The sequence below is a fragment of the Piliocolobus tephrosceles genome, chromosome 21, assembly GCF_002776525.5.
Source record: "Piliocolobus tephrosceles isolate RC106 chromosome 21, ASM277652v3, whole genome shotgun sequence".
Taxonomy (NCBI): Eukaryota; Metazoa; Chordata; class Mammalia; order Primates; family Cercopithecidae; genus Piliocolobus; species Piliocolobus tephrosceles.
Window position 1 is genome coordinate 20,816,156 of NC_045454.1, and position 19,800 is coordinate 20,835,955.

At 41.0% G+C, this 19,800-nt stretch overlaps 1 protein-coding gene across 5 annotated transcripts; it reads right to left on the reverse strand.

The window, feature by feature from the left end:
* Positions 1–633: 633 nt before the first annotated feature.
* ZNF260 (zinc finger protein 260) lies at positions 634–19,489 on the reverse strand. Of its 5 annotated transcripts, none has more exons than XM_023195839.2 (3): positions 19,035–19,489; positions 15,967–16,186; positions 634–5,668 (listed from the first exon to the last, which is right to left on the reverse strand). In XM_023195839.2, the coding sequence occupies exon 3, from the start codon at positions 5,211–5,213 to the stop codon at positions 3,975–3,977; it is 1,239 nt and encodes a 412-aa protein (XP_023051607.1). In that variant the 5' UTR covers positions 5,214–5,668; positions 15,967–16,186; positions 19,035–19,489; the 3' UTR covers positions 634–3,974. The 5 variants fall into 5 exon arrangements, with proteins under 5 accessions (XP_023051607.1, XP_023051608.1, XP_023051610.1 ...); XM_023195840.2 differs by having other exon boundaries at positions 1,490–5,668; positions 15,963–16,186; XM_023195842.3 differs by having other exon boundaries at positions 1,490–5,668; positions 15,986–16,186; positions 19,035–19,214.
* Positions 19,490–19,800: the final 311 nt, after the last annotated feature.

Genomic DNA, 19,800 nt, shown 5'->3' on the forward strand with positions numbered 1-19,800 from the left:
AATACAAAAATTAGCTGGGCATGGTGGTGTGCGCCTGTAGTCCCAGCTACTTGGGAGGCTGAGGCAGGAGAATCGCTTGAACCCAGGAGGCGGCAGTTGCAGTGAGCGGAGATCGCGCCATTGCACTCCAGACTGGGCAACAGTGTGAGACTCTGTCTCAAAAAAAACAAAAAAACAAAAAAAGAAAAGAAAAGAAAACTATAGCCAGGCATGGTGGCGCATGCCTATAGTCCCAGCTACTTGGGAAGCTGAGGTGGGAGGATGGCTTGAGCCTGGGTGGTGGAGGTTGCAGTGAGCCAAGATTGTGCTACAATACTCCAGCCTGGGCGGTAGAGCCAGACCTTAACTCAAGAAAAGAAAAAGGGGGGCATAAAGATAAATAATCCTATAGAAAAATGAGCTAACAATATGAAAACTCTCAAAGAAGCAAATCTGGGAGCAAGTGAGGTTTATACTCATCAAAGAAGCATACAATTAAGTAGCATCATAGGATCTATTGCGGGGTCAGAGGATATGTTGTTCTTTTGGACCTGATTCTGACAACATCTATTAAAAATTGTAAAATAACATCCATCCCTTGATCTACCAATCCCTTCCCTATAATCTGACCCACAGAAATAAAAACAACTGAAATTGAAGGGGTGATTACACGAATTTTTATTGTAGCATTTCTTATGGTGGCAAATAAGCAAACTGTGAGTAAACAAGGGGGCAGATGAATAAATTTACAGTATACAATATTACAGAATATTACATTGCAATTGCTCATCTTACTCTGACCATCATAATTATTCTTTTTGCTGGGTCCAGGACCATGGCTAACTCAAGGCACAAAAAGATAGTCCTCCTGGTTTGGTCTGAATTTGAGTCCTAGTTATTCTGGTGACTTCAAGGCTACACAAGCCCATGGGCAAAACACTTACAAAATATGAAAGATTATTTAACTAAAGCAAAATGAGGAACGGAAGAAGACAGAATAGTTTAGATTCATGTAGACATACAAATATTTTCTTTGGGTATATTACCTCAGAAAATCAACAACTGTCATTTTTAATCTTATCTCAAGACCAACCTCCAGAAATGCTAATAAGTGCTATAGTAATATTAACATTATATTGAGTTTAAAAGAAATTGATATATTTAAAATCAGTCTAAGGTTTAAATGCTGTATACTCATTTTCATAATCATTCAAAAATATCAGGGCAGGCACAGTGGCTCATGCCTGTAATCCCAGTGCTTTGGGAGGCCGAGGTGGGCAGATCACCTGAGGTCAGGAGTTCAAGACCAGCCTGACCAACATTACAGAAACACCGTCTCTACTAAAAATACAAAATTAGCCGGGCGTGGTGGCTCATGCCTGTAATCCCAGCTCTCTGGGAGGCAAAGGAGGTGGATCACCTCAAGTCGGGAATTCAAGACCAGCCTGGCCAACATGGTGAAATTCCATCTCTACTAAAAATACAAAAGTAGCCAGGCATGGTGGCACATGCCTGTAATCCCAGCTACTCAGGAGGCTGAGGCAGGATAACCACTTGAACCTGGGAGGCGGAGGTTGCAGTGAGCCGAGATTGTGCCATTACACTGCAGCCTGGGCAACAAGAACAAAACTCTGTCTCAAAAAAAAAAAAAAAAAAAAAAAAAAAAAATCATTAGTAGTTTTCTCTGTCAATTTATTGTGGAAGGAAATCAAGTAAACAGAAATTCTCAAAAAGATTTACTTCAAATAAGAGAACACTGTTTAGGTGGAAGATCTCCTTTTTCAGCACTGTCTTCCCAAGGTAACAAGGGGGTTGGGATTGACTTGGGTGTGTCTGACATAACTGTGAAAGAAATTTAGTCTGCAAGTTAAAAGTGAAGCTGAAATCCAGGAGTTAATGTTTTACTCAATGGCTTATAAAAAAGTTAAGACTGACACAGTTTTCTCATTTTAAAAGTGGCTAATTTATAATGCTAATACTGGTTATGCAGAGTATTAAAATTTCTGATAAATGTTTTAGTAAAAACTAATTCTCTCCATGTCTGTGCATATATTATTTAATAATATGATCCTTAAATGTATGTGATCAACCTGTGGCAAATCATAACCTCCAAGACTATATACAGATTAGAACTACATACAGATTATGTAAAGATTACTCTTGTGACACGAGTTAGTTTAATTGCATTTAAGTTGCCACCCCAATTAAAAATTATTTCATATGATTTTAGAAATATCTTCTATAGAATATTAGTATCTGACTAGGAATGTAAGTCCATTATAATGTTTCATGTATAGCTTCCTCACTCCTTTCTGGACTTTTTAATTTTCAGAAGTTTAAGGAAATAAATAGCAGGAATGATAGAATGAACACAAATATTACCACCACCCAGAATTAACATTTTGTTAGTTTACTTAGCATGTTTATATCTTTTTAATAAGAAATAGATACAAAATTGAAGTATCTTTTAACTACCATGCTTGGTAACATTTCCCTTCTACCTCCTTTCTTCCTAGAGGTAACCACTCCACTTTTGGGAATTGAGTACATGCATATCCTTTCAATCCATTCTTTAGTTTTACATAATTTATCCATAACCATGCTTAGTACTAGGGCTGATTGGTGTTGATTTTATTCAAATTCACAGAAGCATCATTACAATATGTTCATCAATTTTCTTCACTTGAATGTTTTTTTTTAATCTGTTAATATATAGACTTAATTTGTCACTTAACTGCTAGAGAGTGTTCTACTATGTTACTATGTCACATTTTATTCATCTATTTCACAAGAGACGGGCATTTGTTTCCCAATTTCTGGCTACTATAACTCATGGTGCAATGAATTATACAGCTACAGACCAGTATGTGACTCCCTGTGTTCATGTGTTTCTTGGGTATATGCGTATATATAGTAGTTCCCCCTTATCCACCGCTTTGCTTTCCATGGTTTCAGTTACCTGTGGTCACCACAGTTCATAAACAGTTGAGAATAGTACAATAAGGTATTCTGAGAAAGATCATATTCACATAACTTTTATGATTACAGCATATTGTTATAATTGTTCCATTATATTTATTATTGTTTAAATATCTTGCTGTGTCTAATGTGTAAAGTAAATTTTATCATAGGTATGTATAGATAAGAAAAAAACACAGACATAGAGTTTGGTCCTATCTGGGTTTCAGGTATCCACTGGGGTTCTTAGAGTCCATCCTTTGCAGAAAATAGGGGACTACCATACTCAAGAGTGGAACTACCAGGTATTCTGGAATGTTTTAGAAATTCTTTCCTGCCCTAAGGTTTTAAAAACATTTTCTTATAAAACTATTATAGTATTAAGTATTGCTTTTTGCATTGTAGTCTTCAGTACTTTTAGAATTCATAAGAAAAATATTTTAACGTATGATGATGGGAGAGATCTATTATTTTTCCATATGAAGAGTCAATTACTTTTTAAATAATCCATGATTTCCCCACCAATTTGGGATACCGCCTCTATCAATTACTAATTCCCTATATATTCATGCATATTATTTCTGAATTCAATATTCTGTCTCAGTCTCAGTTTGACTGCTTCAATGACACATAATTTTGATGATTCTAGTTTTACAAGTCATATATGTAGCAAAACATATCGCAAAAATGATAATTTTATCTCTTAATTTCAAAACCTTACACGTCTCCTATCTATTTCTTAATGCATCTGGTAGGCCTTCCAGGAACACATTAAGTAGTGTCCATGACTAGATCCTAACTTTAATGAGAATACTCCTAGAAGTACAGCATCGATAACGCTTGTTGTGAGAGTTTTGGGGGTATGGGTTTTCTTTATACTATAATACTAATTAAACATCACAGTATTTAAGTTTTGAATTGCTGCTGAAGGACTTCCCACATTCATGTCACTTTAATGTAAAATGAATTTTCCAACACACTACTAAGTGTAAAATCTGCTGAACGTTTTGCTAAATCCAAGGCATTCATAGAGAACTTTAATGAGTATGAATTCTCTGGTGTCTAATGTGATGTGACTTTTGGCTGAAAGCTTTCCCGCATTCACTACACTGATAAGGTTTTTCACCAGTATGGATTCTCATGTGCAGAGCAAGGGTTGAGAACTGAGAAAAGGCTTTCCCACATTCATTACAACCATAGGGTTTCTCACCTGTATGGCTTCTCATATGCACAGTAAGAGATGAGCTTTGACAGAAGGCTTTCCCACAGACCTTACACTCATAAGGCTTATCACCCGTATGAATTCTTACATGTACAATAAGTGATGTGATTCGAGAGAAGGCTTTTCCACATTTATTACATTCATAGGGTTTCTCTCCTGTATGAATATTGTGATGTTTAATGAGGTATTGCTTCTGCCTGAAGATTGTTCCACATTCATTACATTTGTAGGGTTTCTCTCCAATATGAATTTTCTCATGCTCAGTGAGATTTGATTTGCCACTGAAGGCTTTCCCACATTCCTTACATGTATAAGGTTTCTCTCCTGTGTGACTTCTCTGGTGTCTAATGAGGCTTGACTTCTGAATGAAAGCTTTCCCACACCCTTTACATTCATAAGGTTTCTCTCCAGTATGGATTCTCTGATGTATAATGAGGTTTTCCTTCTGGCTAAAAGCTTTTCCACACTCACTACATTTAAAGGGCTTCTTTCCAGTATGGATGTTCTGATGTTTAACGAGGTATTGCTTCTGGGTGAAGGCTCTTCCACACTGATTACATTCAAATGGTTTTTCTCCAGTATGAATTTTCTCATGCTCAGTGAGATACGCTTTGCCGTTAAAGGCTTTGCCACATTCCTTACATGCATAGGGTTTGGTTCCTGTATGATTTTTCTGGTGTCTGATGACGGTTGGCATCTGAATAGAGACTTTTTCACATTCATAAGGTTTCTCTCCAGTGTGATGTTTCTGATGAGAAAGGAAGTTTTCTTTCTGGCTGAAGGCTTTTCCACATGTATTACATTTATATGCCTTCTTTCCTGTGTGACTTCTAAGGTGTAGAGTAAGGGATGAGACTCGAGAGCACACTTTACCACATTCAGTGCATTCATGAGATTTCTCTCCAGTATGCATGTTCTTATGCTCTATGAGGTTCTGCTTCAGGCTAAAGGTTTTTCTACATTCATTACATTCATAAGGTTCCTCTCCAGTATGAATTTGATCATGCTGAAGGAGATCTGATTCATGCTGAAGACTTTCCAACATGCCTATCATGCATGTGAATTTAATCAGGAGATTTCCCTAGTATCAAATAAGATGTAATAATGATGAAAGCTTTCCCACATTCACTAAATTCATAGGGTGTATTTTCAATACTAATTCTCGGGTATCTAATGAAGTTAAATTTACGATGGAAGACTTTTCTCACATTGATTACCCTGAGATGAGATGATTACAAAAAGGGATAAAATGTAACATTCTCTTTATATTCTTAATTACAGCTTCTCTCATATTTAGGTATAAATTATTTATAAATTATGTTTCAAACTGTTTTAAACTGAGTGCCATACGCAGTAGGGTAGTCTTGAAGAATCAATGACTGTGTTCAGAGGAAATACTTTGTTTCCTAAATTTTTCCTCAGTCTGTATTTTCACAGAGAAAGATGAGACTTAACTTAGAAGTCTTTCATGTTGCGTCTTTATCTGTTTATAAACTTCCCAGGCTTCTTCTAAAAGGAAGTACAAAAAAATCATCATTGAAAAAGAGTTAATAAAATATATAGCACCTGGCACGTAATAAACATCCAATAAATTAGGTTATCATTATCATCAACGTAACATCACTAACACCTTTGAAGTTTCCCATTATTAATCTGATTTCAGAAATGTGTTATTGTAAAACAGATTTTTTTATTGAGATGGAATTTTGCTCTTGTTGCCCATGCTGGAGGGCAATGGCGCGACTTTGGCTCACGGCAACCTCTGCCTTCTGGGTTCAAGCGATTCTCATGCCTCAGCCTCTGGAGTAGCTGGGATTACAGGATCCCGCCACCATGCCTGGCTAATTTTTGTATTTTTAGTAGAGACGAGGTTTCTCCATGTTGGCCAGGCCGGTCTGGAACTCCTGACTTCAGGCGATCTGCCCGCCTCAGCCTCCCAAAGTGCTGGGATTACAGGCATGAGCCACTGCGCATGGCTGTAAAATAGATTCTTTATCCAAGCCTAGTCTCATTATAAAATAAAGTTCAAATACAAATAACATTCCCAGGTATGTGTAATTTTAACTGCTTTTAAATGTAACCCAGCATGCTTCATAAATCAGTAAAATGAGAGAAAATAAGGCGAGGTATGATGGTTCACACCTGTAATCCTAGCATTTTGGAAGGGTGAGGCAGGAAAATTGCTTGAGGCCAGGAGTTTGAGAGCAGCCTGCGTAACATAGTGAGACTCCCGTCTCTATAAAAAATTTAAAAACTAGCCAGGTATGGTACCTGTAGTCCTAGCTACTGAGGAGGATGAGGTGGGCAGATTGCTTAAGCCCAGGATTTCAAGGCTGCAGTGAGCTATGATCGTGCCAGTGTCTGGGTGACAGAGCAGGACTCGGTCTTTTATTTTATTTTATGATTTACTTATTTATTTATTTATTTTTTGAGACGGAGTCTTGCTCTGTCGCCCGGGCTGGAGTGCAGTGGCCTGATCTCAGCTCACTGCAAGCTCCGCCTCCCAGGTTTACGCCATTCTCCTGCCTCAGCCTCCCGAGTAGCTGAGACTACAGGCGCCCGCCACCTCGCCCGGCTAGGTTTTTGTATTTTTAGTAGAGACCGGGTTTCACCGTGTTAGACAGGATGGTCTCGATCTCCTGACCTTGTGATCCGCCCGTCTCGGCCTCCCAAAGTGCTGGGATTACAGGCTTGAGCCACCGCGCCTGGCCTATTTTATTTTATTTATTATTTATTTATTTATTTATTTATTTATTTATTTATTTATTTATTTATTTTTTGAGGCAGAGTCTTGCTCTGTTGCCCAGGCTGGAGTGCAGTGGTGTGATCGCGGCTCACTGCAAGTTCCAACTCTTGGGTTCATGCCATTCTCCTGCCTCAGTCTCCCGAGTAGCTGGGACTACAGGTGCTGGCCACCACGCCCGGCTAATTTTTTGTATTTTTAGTAGAGACGGGGTTTCACAGTATTAGCCAGGATGGTCTCAATCTCCTGACCTCGTGATCTGCCTGCCTCGGCCTCCCAAAGTGCTGGGATTACAGGTGTGAGCCACTGTGCCCAGCCGACTCGGTCTTTAAAACATAAATAGGTGAGAAACAGGATGAAAGGACAAGTACTTAAAAGACTGGGAGAGCATAGGAAGACAGGACAAAAATAGAATGAACAGAAAAATTTAAATAAGGTGCTTATTTCTATGTCTTCCCAAAACACCATTAAAATGACAGTAAAGGGTGAAAGGGGACACACACTTTTAAGAACTAAAAAGTTAAGAGGATAACAGTGGACAAAAAGTATTAGGAGGACTAGGGATAGTGGCTCATTCTTGTAATCCCAGCACTTTGGGATGCCAAGGCTGGAGGATTGCTTGAGGCCAGGAGTTTGAGATCAGCCTAAGCAGCACAGCAAGGCTTTATCTCTACAGAAATTAAAAAAATTAGGGAGGTGCAGTAGCATACACCTGTAGTCTTAGTTACTTGGGAGGCTGAAGTAGGAGGATAGCTTGAGCCCAGGACTTCGAGGCTGCAGTATGCTATCATCATGCCATTGCAATCCAGCCTAGGTGACAGAGTATGACCTTGTCTCTAAAAAAAAAAAGTATAGGAATTTTGGAAAGAAAGCAAATAGAGAACTGTAAATTAACAGCAGAACTGAGTGGTTTAAAAAAAAAGCCAGCAGATGTGGGTGCCAGCTTCACAGGTCTGTAACACAGATATTGACAGATAGGCTCTATCACTGGAGAGACTGGGCAACAGTGGAAGGCAGGGCTTACAAAATGACTGTGAAAGGACCAGCTAATGCCCTGAACTCTCCTAGCTGGACAGAAATGTGAAGTTTATCATCCAGACAAAACTAAGAGGCTCCAAATTGAGTGACAACCAGCAAAGTAATGAGAGCAGCATAGTAAGAAGAGAAGAATGAGTAAAAGTTTATACATGTAGCAGAGGCTCCTCTACTGTTAGATTTTGAGAATGCTAGTGGTTGCTAGGTGTCAGATAATGGAAGAATTATTTTTTATTTTTTTTTTATTTTTTGAGATGGAGTCTCGCTCTGTTGCCCAGGCTAGAGTGCAGTGGAGTGCTGCTTGGCTCACTGCAACCTCTGCCTCCTGGGTTGAAGGGATTCTCCTGCATCAGCCTCCTGAGTAGCTGGGATTACAGGCGCCTGCCACCATGCCCAGCTAATTTTTGTATTTTTAGTTAGAGATGGGGTTTCGCCATATTTGCCAGGCTATTCTTGAACTCCTGACCTCGTGATCCGCCCGCCTTGGCCTCCCAAAGTGCTGGGAATACAGGCATGAGCCACTGCACTCGGCCCGGAAGAATTATTTTCTGAAAAAATGAGAGGACCATGAGAACACCTACAGATATTAACATTTAGAATCATCTAAAGAAACATATCTATATTACTGATTGATGCACAGTGAAAACCACCATTTTACAAGCCCCACTTATGTACACAAATTAATGTAGAGCTAAAGATCAGAAAACATTTGATGAAAGTCCTAACATCAAAGCCAAATCAAACAAAATACAAGGCAAAGAGCAGAAAAACTCACTCATGTAACACTATAATTAATATCATGGAAAGTCAGGAGATTACTATTATCACTACAATGAAATATTAACAGTATTTTATAAAGAGGTGTTTTTAGAAATAAACAATATGAAATTGATCTTAAAAATTCAATATGTTGGGGAAAGAAAGTCTAGAAAATCTCCTAGAATAAAACAAGGAAGAATGGAAGAAGGGAGAAAAACAGAGTATAATGACTGGAACATTAGTGGGTTAGTGGAAGAATCTAGAAGGTTCAACATCTACTAAAGGAGTTCCAAAGAAAGTATGTGTAAAAATTAGTACAGGACATTTTCAAAGAACTAACAAAGAACACTTCCCAGAATTACAAATCATGAGTCTACATATTTAACAGGCCCATTAAGTACAAAGAACATTCCATTTAAAAAGATCCCAGCAAAAGCACATCAATACAAAATTTCAGCTAGGGATAAAAAGAGGATCCTACTTTGAGACCAGCCTTTGCAACACAGTGTGATATTGTCTCTACTAAAAATAAAAAAGATTATCTGGGTATGGTGGCATATACCTGTACTCTCTTCTACTTGGGGAGGCTGAGATGGTAGGATGGCTTGAGCCCAGGGAGTGAGCTATTATTATGCTACTGAACTCCAGCTTGGGCAAGAGTGAGACCTTGTCATTAAAAAAAAAAAAAAAAAAAGGCCGGGCGCGGTGGCTCAAGCCTGTAATCCCAGCACTTTGGGAGGCCGAGATGGGCGGATCACAAGGTCAGGAGATCGAGACCATCCTGTCTAACACGGTGAAACCCCGTCTCTACTAAAATACAAAAAATTAGCCGGGCGTGTTGGCGGGTGCCTGTAGTCCCAGCTACTCGGGAGGCTGAGGCAGGAGAATGGTGTGAACCCGGGAGGCGGAGCTTGCAGTGAGCTGAGATCCGGTCACTGCACTCCAGCCTGGGCAACAGAGCGAGACTCCGTCTCAAAAAAAAAAAAAAAAAAAAAAAAATCCTAAATGTTCCAAAACAGTATTTATCATATAAAAGGAAATAAAAGAAAAAGACATACCACATCAAAAAGGCATCAGATTGCAAGACAATGGATAATCCTGACAATAAGTTGTTTCCAACCTAGACTTCTAGGTTTTACAGTTCTATTTGAAAGCTTGGGAAGAACCAAAACACAAAAAATGGAAAACTGAGCAAACAAAACAAAGAGGCCAATATTAACTCAAAGAAAATCAAAAGGTTATACAAGAAATCAAACAAAATCAGAGCAAATCATTTGGTTTACCAGTCAACAATGTTTACAATGTTATAGTTATGTAAATACTTACAAATGCTTTAATAAAAAAGCAGTGATCTTACTAGTATCAGAAGTCAGAAGGGGAAACATGAGTATAACATACTGGGAGTAACCATTTCAGAACCCTGTCAATAACGGAGAAAACAACCACTCTCAACCTCTGAATTCAAATCCATAAAATACAATATATATCAAAAGAAATATGTATACACATTTATAACATATTTTATTAATCAGTTTATCCTGTATCTTGAAAATAGATTATAAACCACCTTTTAAATGCCCAAAGAACATTCTTAAAATCAGCCCATATAGTATTACTCCACAAAGTAGTAAAGGATGGACAAAATACTCTGACCCAAAAAACAAAAACAAAACACAACACATAGAAATGACAGAACACAAACAAAACCTTTCACTTGTAAATTTCAAAACCTACTGGTTTGAACAATCCCTTGGACAGAGAAAATTAAAATAAATTGCAGAATATTTAGAAATATTATTCATGAAAACAAAGTATGACAGAACCTATAAAACATATTTTTAAAAAATGCTTGGAGAATGAAGTTTTAGCATAAATGCTTGCATCATTTTTAAAAAAGTAGTAAAATAAGCACTCGAAGTAATTAACATAAGAAAAAGCAAATACAAGAAAAACACACCGGGCGTGGTGGCTCATGCCTGTAATCCTAGCACTTTGGGAGGCCGAGGTGGGCAGATCACTTGAGGTTCGGAGTTTGAGACCAGCCTGGCCAACATGGTGAAACCCCATCTCTACTAAAAATACCAAATTAGCCGGGTGTGGTGGTGCGCGCCTGTAATCCCAGCCACTCGGGAGGCTGAGGCCAGAGAATTGCTTGAACCCTGGAGGAGGAAGTTGCAGTGAGCCAGTTGTGCCACTGCACGCCAGCCTGGGCAACAGAGTGAGACTCTGTCTCAAAAAAAAAAAAAAAAAAGGAAAAAGAAAAACAGAAAATTAGTAAAAATAAGAAAAATAAATTAATGTATTACAAACAGAAAAAGAGAAATAATAAATTCATGAATGGATTCTTAGGGAAAAATTTAAAAGAAGAGCAAAAAAGAAAAAGATATTTGGAAATAACTGTAGATAGAAAATAAGGACAGTACGGACTATTTTGTTAAACCCCATGCAAATAGAAAACTTAGCAAGTATAACCTATACAAACTGAAACCAGAAAAGACAGAAAACCTAAACAGAAAAATAAACATAGAACAAAATAGGGCTGGGTGTGGTGGCTCACACTGTAATCCCAGAACTTTAGGAGGCCGAGGCAGGTGGATCATTTGAGCCCAGCCGTTCAAGACCAGCCTGGGCAGCCGGGAACGGTGGCTCACCCCTGTAATCCCAGCATTTTGAGAGGCCAAGGCAGGCAGATCACGAGGTCAGGAGATCAAGACCATTCTGGCTAATGTGGTGAAACTCAGTCTGTACTAAAAATACAAAAAATAATAATAATAATAATAATTAGCCAGGCGTGGTGGCGGGCACCTGTAGTCCCAGCTACTTGGGAGGCTGAGGCAAAAGAATTACTCAAACCCGGGAGGCAAAGGTTGCAGTGAACCGAGATCGCCCCACTGCACCCCAGCCTGGGTGACAGAGCGAGACTCTGTCTCAAAAAAAAAAAAAAAAAGACCAGCCTGGCCAATACCGTGAGACCCTGTCTCTACAAACAATTTAAAAATTAGGTGGGCACAGGTGCAGGCGCCTGTAGTCCCAGCTGCTCGGAAGGTTGAGGTGGAAGGATTACTTGAGTTAGGAGCTCAAGGCTGCAGTGAGCTGTGATCATGCCACTGCACTCCAGCCTGGGAGACCGAGCAAGACCTTGTCTCAAAAAAAAGAAAGAAGGGAAAAATAGAGCTCTTGCTCCTTAAAGCCCAAGGCATAGATGGCTTAGTATGAGAATTTTACTAAACTTTGATTAGATAGTGGTATTATTTATTTTAAGTTTTCCAATTACTTTTAAAAAATTCATGAAAATTGGTATGATGCATAACAGATCAGGACTTATGCTACTTATATTCCAAACAATCCAAAAGAAAATTCAAAATTACATCTCCTTTGTAACTAAAACCCTACATCCTTCACACACTTATCAGAATTCAATTTTTAACACTGTAAATGACAATGCTGAACTAAACTAGAAAACATCATCAGAATGCCAAGTAAAATGGTTCTTTTGCCGGGCACGGTGGCTCATGCCTGTAATCCCAGCACTTTGGGAGGCCGAGGCGGGCGGATCACGAGGTCAGGAGATCGAGACCATCCTGGCTAACACGGTGAAACTCCGTCTCTACTAAAAATACAAAAAATTAGCCGGGCGTGGTGGTGCACGCCTGTAGTCCCAGCCACTCGGAGGCTGAGGCAGGAGAATGGAGTGAACCTGGGAGGCGGAGCTTGCAGTGAGCCAAGATAGCGCCACTGCACTCCAGCCTGGGCGACAAAGTGAGACTCCGTCTCAAAGAAAAAAAAGGTTCCTTCAACATTTATCCAATGGTTTAAAAAATATTCTCAGGACCAGGTGCAGTGGCAGACGCCTGTAATCCCAGCACCTGGGAAGGACGAGGCAGGCAGATCACCTGAGGTCAGGAGTTCAAGACCAGCCTGGTCAACATGGTGAAACTCTGTCTCTACTAAAAATATAGGCCAGGCACGGTGGCTCACGCCTGTAATCCCAGCACTTTGGGAGGCCGAGACGGGCGGATCACGAGGTCAGGAGATCGAGACCATCCTGGCTAACACAGTGAAACCCCGTCTCTACTAAAAAAATACAAAAACTAGCCGGGCGCGGTGGCGGGCGCCTGTAGTCCCAGCTACACGGGAGGCTGAGGCAGGAGAATGGCCTGAACCTGGGAGGCGGAGCTTGCAGTGAGCCAAGATAGCGCCACTGTACTCCAGCCTGGGCGACAGAGCGAGACTCCGCCTCAAAAAAAAAAAAAAAAAAAACCAAAATATATATATATAAATTTGCTAGGCATGGTGGTGGGCACCTGTAAATTTCAGCTACTCAGGAGGCTGAGGCAAAAGAATCGCTTGAACCCGGGAGGCAGAGGTTGCAGTGAGCCAAGATTGTACCACTGCACTCTAGCCTGGGTGACATAGCAAGAGTCTGTCTCAAAAAATAAAATAAGGCCAGGTGCAGTGGCTCACGCTTGTAATCCCAGCACTTTAGGAGGTTGAGGCAGGCAGATCACAAGGTCGGGAGTTTGAGATCAATCTGGCCAACACAGGGAAATCCCGTCTCTACTGAAAATACAAAAAATTAGCTAGGCGTGGTGGTGGGCGCCTGTAATCCCAGCTACTTGGGAGGGTGAGGCAGGAGAATCACTTGAACCTGGGAGGCAGAGGTTGCCGTGAGCCGAGATCGTACCACTGCACTCCAGCCCGGGTGACAGTGTGAGACTCCAGCTCAAAAAAATAAAAAAAAAAAGCTTTCGAAATAGAAGTCAAAATGCTCTAATGGCAAGCAAACTCTTAACTGTATTCTGTGTAAATAGTGACCTGTTAAAACAAGGGTTGGCGCCAGGTTTGGTGGCTCACACCTGTAATCCCAGCACTTTGGGAGGCCGAGGCAAGTGGATCACCTGAGGTCATGAGTTCGAGACCAGCCTGGCCAACATAGTGAAACCCTGTCTCTACTAGAAATACAAAAAGTTAGGTGGGCGTGGTGATGTGTTCCTGTAATGCCAGCTACTCAGGAGGCCAAGGCAGGAGAATCATTTGAACCTGGGAGGTGGAGGTCGTAGTGAGCCGAGATCGCACCATTGCACTCTGGCCTGGGCAACAAGAGTGAAACTCCATCTCAAAATAAATAAATAAATAAATAAATAAAATAAACAAAAACAAAAACATCACAAGGTTGGCAAACTAAAAGTCTTTCTGGAACATGGCCATCTTTATTTATTTTCTTGTCCATGACTACTTTCACAGTATAACGCTAGAGCTGAGTAGCTGCAGTGGAGACCCTGTAGCCCACAAAGACTTAAATATTAACCATCTGGCCCTTTACAGAAAAAGTTTGCTGAACTCCGGTCCTAGAGTAGCAATTCCTCCATCTTCTATCTGGCTGAAACCAGGATGCATTGTTGATCCAGCTTCAGCCACAACCAGATAATAAAGAGAGAACCTGGGAGGAATCCATATACTTCAGGGACCATAAGCACTAAAGTTAGCATGCAAATCCAGACTATTCACCACATGAGTGTTATGTGACCAAGAAATCAATTCCTACATTCCTTAAACTGGCACTTTGAGGTTTATTATAGTCACTTAGCTTTACTGTGATTAGTGCACTTCTTATTGCTTTAAGTATCATGAATCTGAGATGCCTAACAAATATTAATCACCAGCCTGGACCTCTCTCCTCAACAACCAATTCAAATATCCAACTGACTACTCAACATTTCCACTTGGATGTCTAATAGTGATCTCACTTACCCTGCCCCTATTCAAATTCTTGCTCCAGCTCCCAAACCAACTCCTCTCAAATTCTTCTCATCTCTTCAAATAGCAATCTCATTCTCCTTATTGCTCAAAAAACATTTCTCTTTCTGTCAGATTACACGGTCTTTACAACCTCGTGCTTACCAGCTATTTTGGACAATCCTCTCTGTGACTACCAAGGTCTAAGCCACATGTCTTGCCTGGATTATTTAACAGCCTCCTTAACAGTCTTGCTATTTTAGCTTTCACCTCTTTACAATTCTCAACACAGCAGCCACAGTAATCTTGTCATAGTCAAATCATGTCACTGCTCTAATTGAAAGCCTTTTTGTATCCTCATAAAAACATTTAGAGGCATATAGCAGACACTGTTAACAGTGGCTGCTTCTGGGGAACAGGGAATTGAAGGCGAGGAATGAAGAGACATACCCAATTGTTTCAATTTTCTATCAAGTATATATATTACATTTTGATAATAATAGTTTTTTTTTTTTTTTTTTTAGATGGAGTCTCACTCTGTCGCCCAGGCTGGAGTGCAGTGGCGTGATCCTGGCTCACTGCAACCTCCACCTCCTGGGTTCAAGTGATTCTCCTGCCTCTGGCTCTTGAATAGCTGGGATTACAGGCGTGTGCCACCACGCCAGGTTAATTTTTGTACTTTTAGTAGAGACGGGGTTTCACCATGTTGGTCAGGCTGGTCTCGAACTCCTGACCTCGTGATCTGCCTGCCACGGCCTCTCAAAGTACTGGGATTACAGGCATGAGCCACTGGGCCCAGCCATTATTATTTCTTTTTAAAATTAACAGCGAAATGAACTAATAGGAAGTCAGCACTAATCCCCAAGCCTGCAATATTGTTAAAAAGCAGGAGGTGACACAGTGTTGGACTATGATGGCTGGAGGTAGGAAGACAATAGAAAACAAGAGTAAGAAGTAAAATTCAATTCTGAGGCATATAACCATGGAAAGAGAAAGAATGACAGAAAGTTAAAACGTAAAGAATCTACTTGCTAGTTTTCGAAATTTTTTTTATTGATACATTATAGTTGTACATAGAAAGATTACATTTTAAAGAAAAGAGCTTACATGCTAGTTTTTGAAAGCTAACAGATCTATGAAGGACTGAATGTTTAAGGAAATGCATCTAGGCATACAGGGAAAAGTGAAAAATGGAGAATGTTAGTGAAAGGAAGAAAAATGAAATTGAGAGTGGAAAAAATCATAAACGTGAGACTGCAAATGATGTAGAGTGACTGGCATCCAGAACAGCGTTTAGAAGAGCAATCAGTTCTCTAGAATCTGATAAAAGGGATGCATAGATTCAGGAAGATGGTCTGGAAATGTCATTTAGGTATCTAAAGAACTCCCAGCAACAGTCACTCTAAAAGACAAAGGCTAGTACAAAAATCTCAAAACAACAACAACAACAACAAAAACCCACAACAACTCAGAGGCTGAGGCTGCAAACTCTCACTGAATAACTGCAGTAAATCTTTATCCCATTCATACCTACCAGGTTCTTGCTTACTCACACAGAGAACCTTCTTCACATTTCTTTCTCAATCATCTGTTGCCGTCCTTCTTTTAAGTGTTGACTTTAAACTTGTGAGAAGAAAAATGACACTGGACTTGGATGTTATGGTTGGGGAACAAGGCAGCATCCCAAAATTCAGGCAGAGCCCTTAGAACTCTAAGAGGTTTTGCAGCTCCTGAGGATGTACAAGGAAGCAAGCCTGTGAAAAAGAACAAAGTAATGATGACTCTTTGGCTTTGACCTACATGTAAGCAAGCAGAAAAAGAGTATTTGTACATAGCATCTCAGGCCAGACCCACTATGCCATTCAAAAGCTCTACACATTTCAGTGGCTGGGCACAGAAGCTCACGTCTGTAATCTCAGCAGTTTGGGAGGCCGAGGTGGGCAGATCACTTGAGGTCAGGAGTTCAAGACCTGCCTGGCTAACACGGTGAAACCCCATCTCTACTAAAAACACAAAAATTAGACAGGCGTGGTGGTGGGCACCTGTAATCCCAGCTGCTCAGGAGGCTGAGGCAAGAGAATCACTTGAAGCCAGGAGGCAGAGGTTACAGTGAGCCAAGATCACGCCACTGTACTCCAGCCTAAGCGACAGTGGGAGACTCCGTCTCAAGGAAGGAAAAAAAAAAGCTCTAAACATTTCAAAAATGAGAAACAGAAGGGACTTTATTTTCAGAATTTAGGTTACACAGAGAAACTATGAGAGTCTAAGATGCCAGAGTTATCCACAATCACAACCTGTACAGGTTCCTTGGAGCAGGTGTCACTTGTGACCTTGCTCCTTACTGAAGTCACATTTTTGAATAGAATTTTTCCCCGTAACACTTTTCTTATAAATATGAAGTAACCAACCTTGAGTGATATGGAAAAAATACAGGAAATTATTCTGATGGTATTTATAAGTCAGAGCTCTAAAAAATTTAGAGGACTAATATTTTACTTAGATTAACTAGAAATTAAATATAGTAAGTATCCTATAATAATAGTCTTCCCTTGATATCACAGGGGATTGGTTCCAGGATCACTGTGGATACCAAAATCTGCAGATGCTCAAGTCCCTTATACTTTAAATATAAAGCCAGGCGCAGTCGCTCATGCCTATAATCCCAGCACTTTGGGAGGCTGAGGCAGGTGGACCACCTGAGGTCAGGAGTTCGAGACCAGGCTGGCCAAGATGCTGAAACCCTGTCTCTACTAAAAATTTAAAAATTAGCTGGGCATGGTGGTGCACACCTGTACCCCAGCTACTTGGGAGCCTGAGGCAGGAGAATCACTTGAACCCAGGAGACGGAGGTTGCAGTGAGCTAAGATTGCACCACCGCACTCCAGCCTGGGTGACAGAATGAGACTCCATCTCAAAAAAATAAAAAAAAAAGTATATGGAAGTATATTTACATATAACCTATGCACATCCTCCCATATACTTTAAAATTATCTCCAAATTACTTGTCATACCTAATACAACGTAAATGCCTGGTAAATAGTTGTTGTACTATATTGTTCAGGGAATCATGACAAGAAAAAAAATTTGTACATGTACAGTACAGACACAACCATCGCAAGCTTAACAACAGTTATGATTCATGTTTGTTGAATCCGTGGAAGCAGAACTTACAGACACAGAGGGCTGACCGTATGCTCATTCACTGATTCAGCAAACATATGCATTTATGATTATGTGTGCTGAGAAACTTTGGTTTACAATTTGTAATGGGATATAACAAATGAAAGGAGAAAACTTACTCAGAAGCCTTCTCTAAGATGTAAGAGACCTAGAACCTGGCTAGCCCGTGCTATGAATTGCTGAAACAGGTACAGAGGGGAAATAGATGGAGGCAGACTGCAGGAAGAAGGAGCTATCAGTATGACACTTTAGACATAAAGAGCTTGAAGTTCCGGTGCAACTTCCAGGTGGACTGTACATTGGGCAATTAAATAATATAGATCAGGAGCTCAGGACAAGCCTCCAGCAGAAACAGATATTTATCAGTCACTGCATTAGATGAAGCCATGGCAGCGTAATGTTGTTGCTGATAGGAGTACTTAGAGGTGAAAAGATGATCAAGGCCAGAAACTTAGAAACACCAATAGTTAGGGGAAAAGCAGAAACTAAGTCCTGTCTTCTTTGTATCTTTTACTTTTTGTGTATATTTCAAAACTATTAACACTGTTACTTTTTTATTTTATTGAAAAATATGTTAAGAATAAGTGTGACAAGATACTTTAAGACAGAATACTTCTATCTTTATATATAGAAGAAAAAAATGTCCCCTATATTTACAAAAGGTTGGGGAAATCCTGATTAAATTAGGAGTCAGATTGCTGCCCGCACTGACGAACTAGGGAGTTTCTTGACCTCTGCACTAAAGGCAGGACAAGTAGCTTCCCAATTCTGTGCTGTCTCCACTAGTGGAAACTAGTGAAGATATTCCTTAGAAACTCTTAAAGATATTCCTTAGTTCAGGGTTTCTCTAAGCAACTGCACCAAAGTTTCTCCAAAGTATTAAGAAAAGTCAATGCCTACTGGCTGTACAGGCATCCAATAACAAGTTTTTCGGAAATCTTTCCTCTTTAAAAAAAAATGGAAAGGTAAGGCTGCTTTTGTTTTCTACTCCACAATAGGTCTGCTTTTATATAAAAATCACGTTTAAAAGTACTTATCCGCTCAATTCCTTAGCCTTTTCCCTTTCCTATTTTCCAGAAAACGCATCTTTATTATTTTGGAAATGAGAAAAGTGACGCTTAGAGGTTACTACCTCACAAAGCCATCTGTCCATCCTCACAAACTTGGAACCAGTTTCTCACTAACTCTGCAACCTTCAACACTCCCTCACACCCTCGGTCACCCACCCGTGAACCCACCCGTTTCCTACTGTACCCCTGCCCCCAGCCACACAAGCTCTGATCACCGCACATCACAGAAGGCGATTCCTCCCCTCCACACTCCGCAGCCCCATCGCAGGCACTGCAAATCCTCCCTTCCAGCGTCCCTGGCCCGTTTCAGTGTCCAGAAACCCAAGTCCCACAGAGCCGAAACCCAACTCACCGGCAGACAAAGACCACCATGGCGAGTCGGAGAGTCCGCGCCTGCGCACTCCTTCGTGCGGGCAGGGCTCCCAGAGATCTCCTGGGCTGGGCCAGGCCCAGGCTCAGAACCGGACGGAATCTACAGATCTTGGCGCGTCCTCCGTGCCACTCTTTTGAGGGTAGACTACATTTCCCAGAAGGTTCAGCGGTTTGAGTCCGCTTTTCGCGCGAACTTTCTTTCCTCTGCTAGAGCTTGTGGGACTGTCTTCCTGGCCGGGGCGGGGTGTAAGGCCGAGTCTTAGTTTACTCGATCCCTGGGACTGGGTAGTGGTGTGCCACAGGTGTAAGATCAGCTTAAACACGCTGTACTGACTTCATGTAAGAGCCACGGTGCGATACTAAGCCAGGACCCCCAGGAGACTCTCAGACACGGTTCGGGAATGCGGGTAATCCCTTTGGCTAGGGTCAAGCCGGGCGCCATCTTGCCCATCGTGGGCGTGGAGCTGAACTACATTTCCCAGAAGGCGCCGCGCACTCGGTCCCTCCCCTCGCGACTCCGTGGAGAGGTGCAGGCCACCCAGGTGCTGGGCTCTGAGCGGGTCGTTTCGGAGACTACAGGATCCGGAGGAGGTTGGGGGTGAAGCGTCTAGAATCCGGTGCGGGGCTTGAGACTGAGTATTAAGTTTGTTCAGGCAGAACGGGCCGAGGAAGGGCGGTTGTGAAATTGTGGTTTTGTGACTGTGTGTCCTAGCACAGGGTGTGTGTGATTGTGACTGTTTGACACC

Excerpts from the sequence above, each read along its gene's own strand:
- ZNF260 (XM_023195839.2), bottom strand. The coding sequence starts at position 5,213 with ATGATAGGCATGTTGGAAAGTCTTCAGCATGAATCAGATCTCCTTCAG.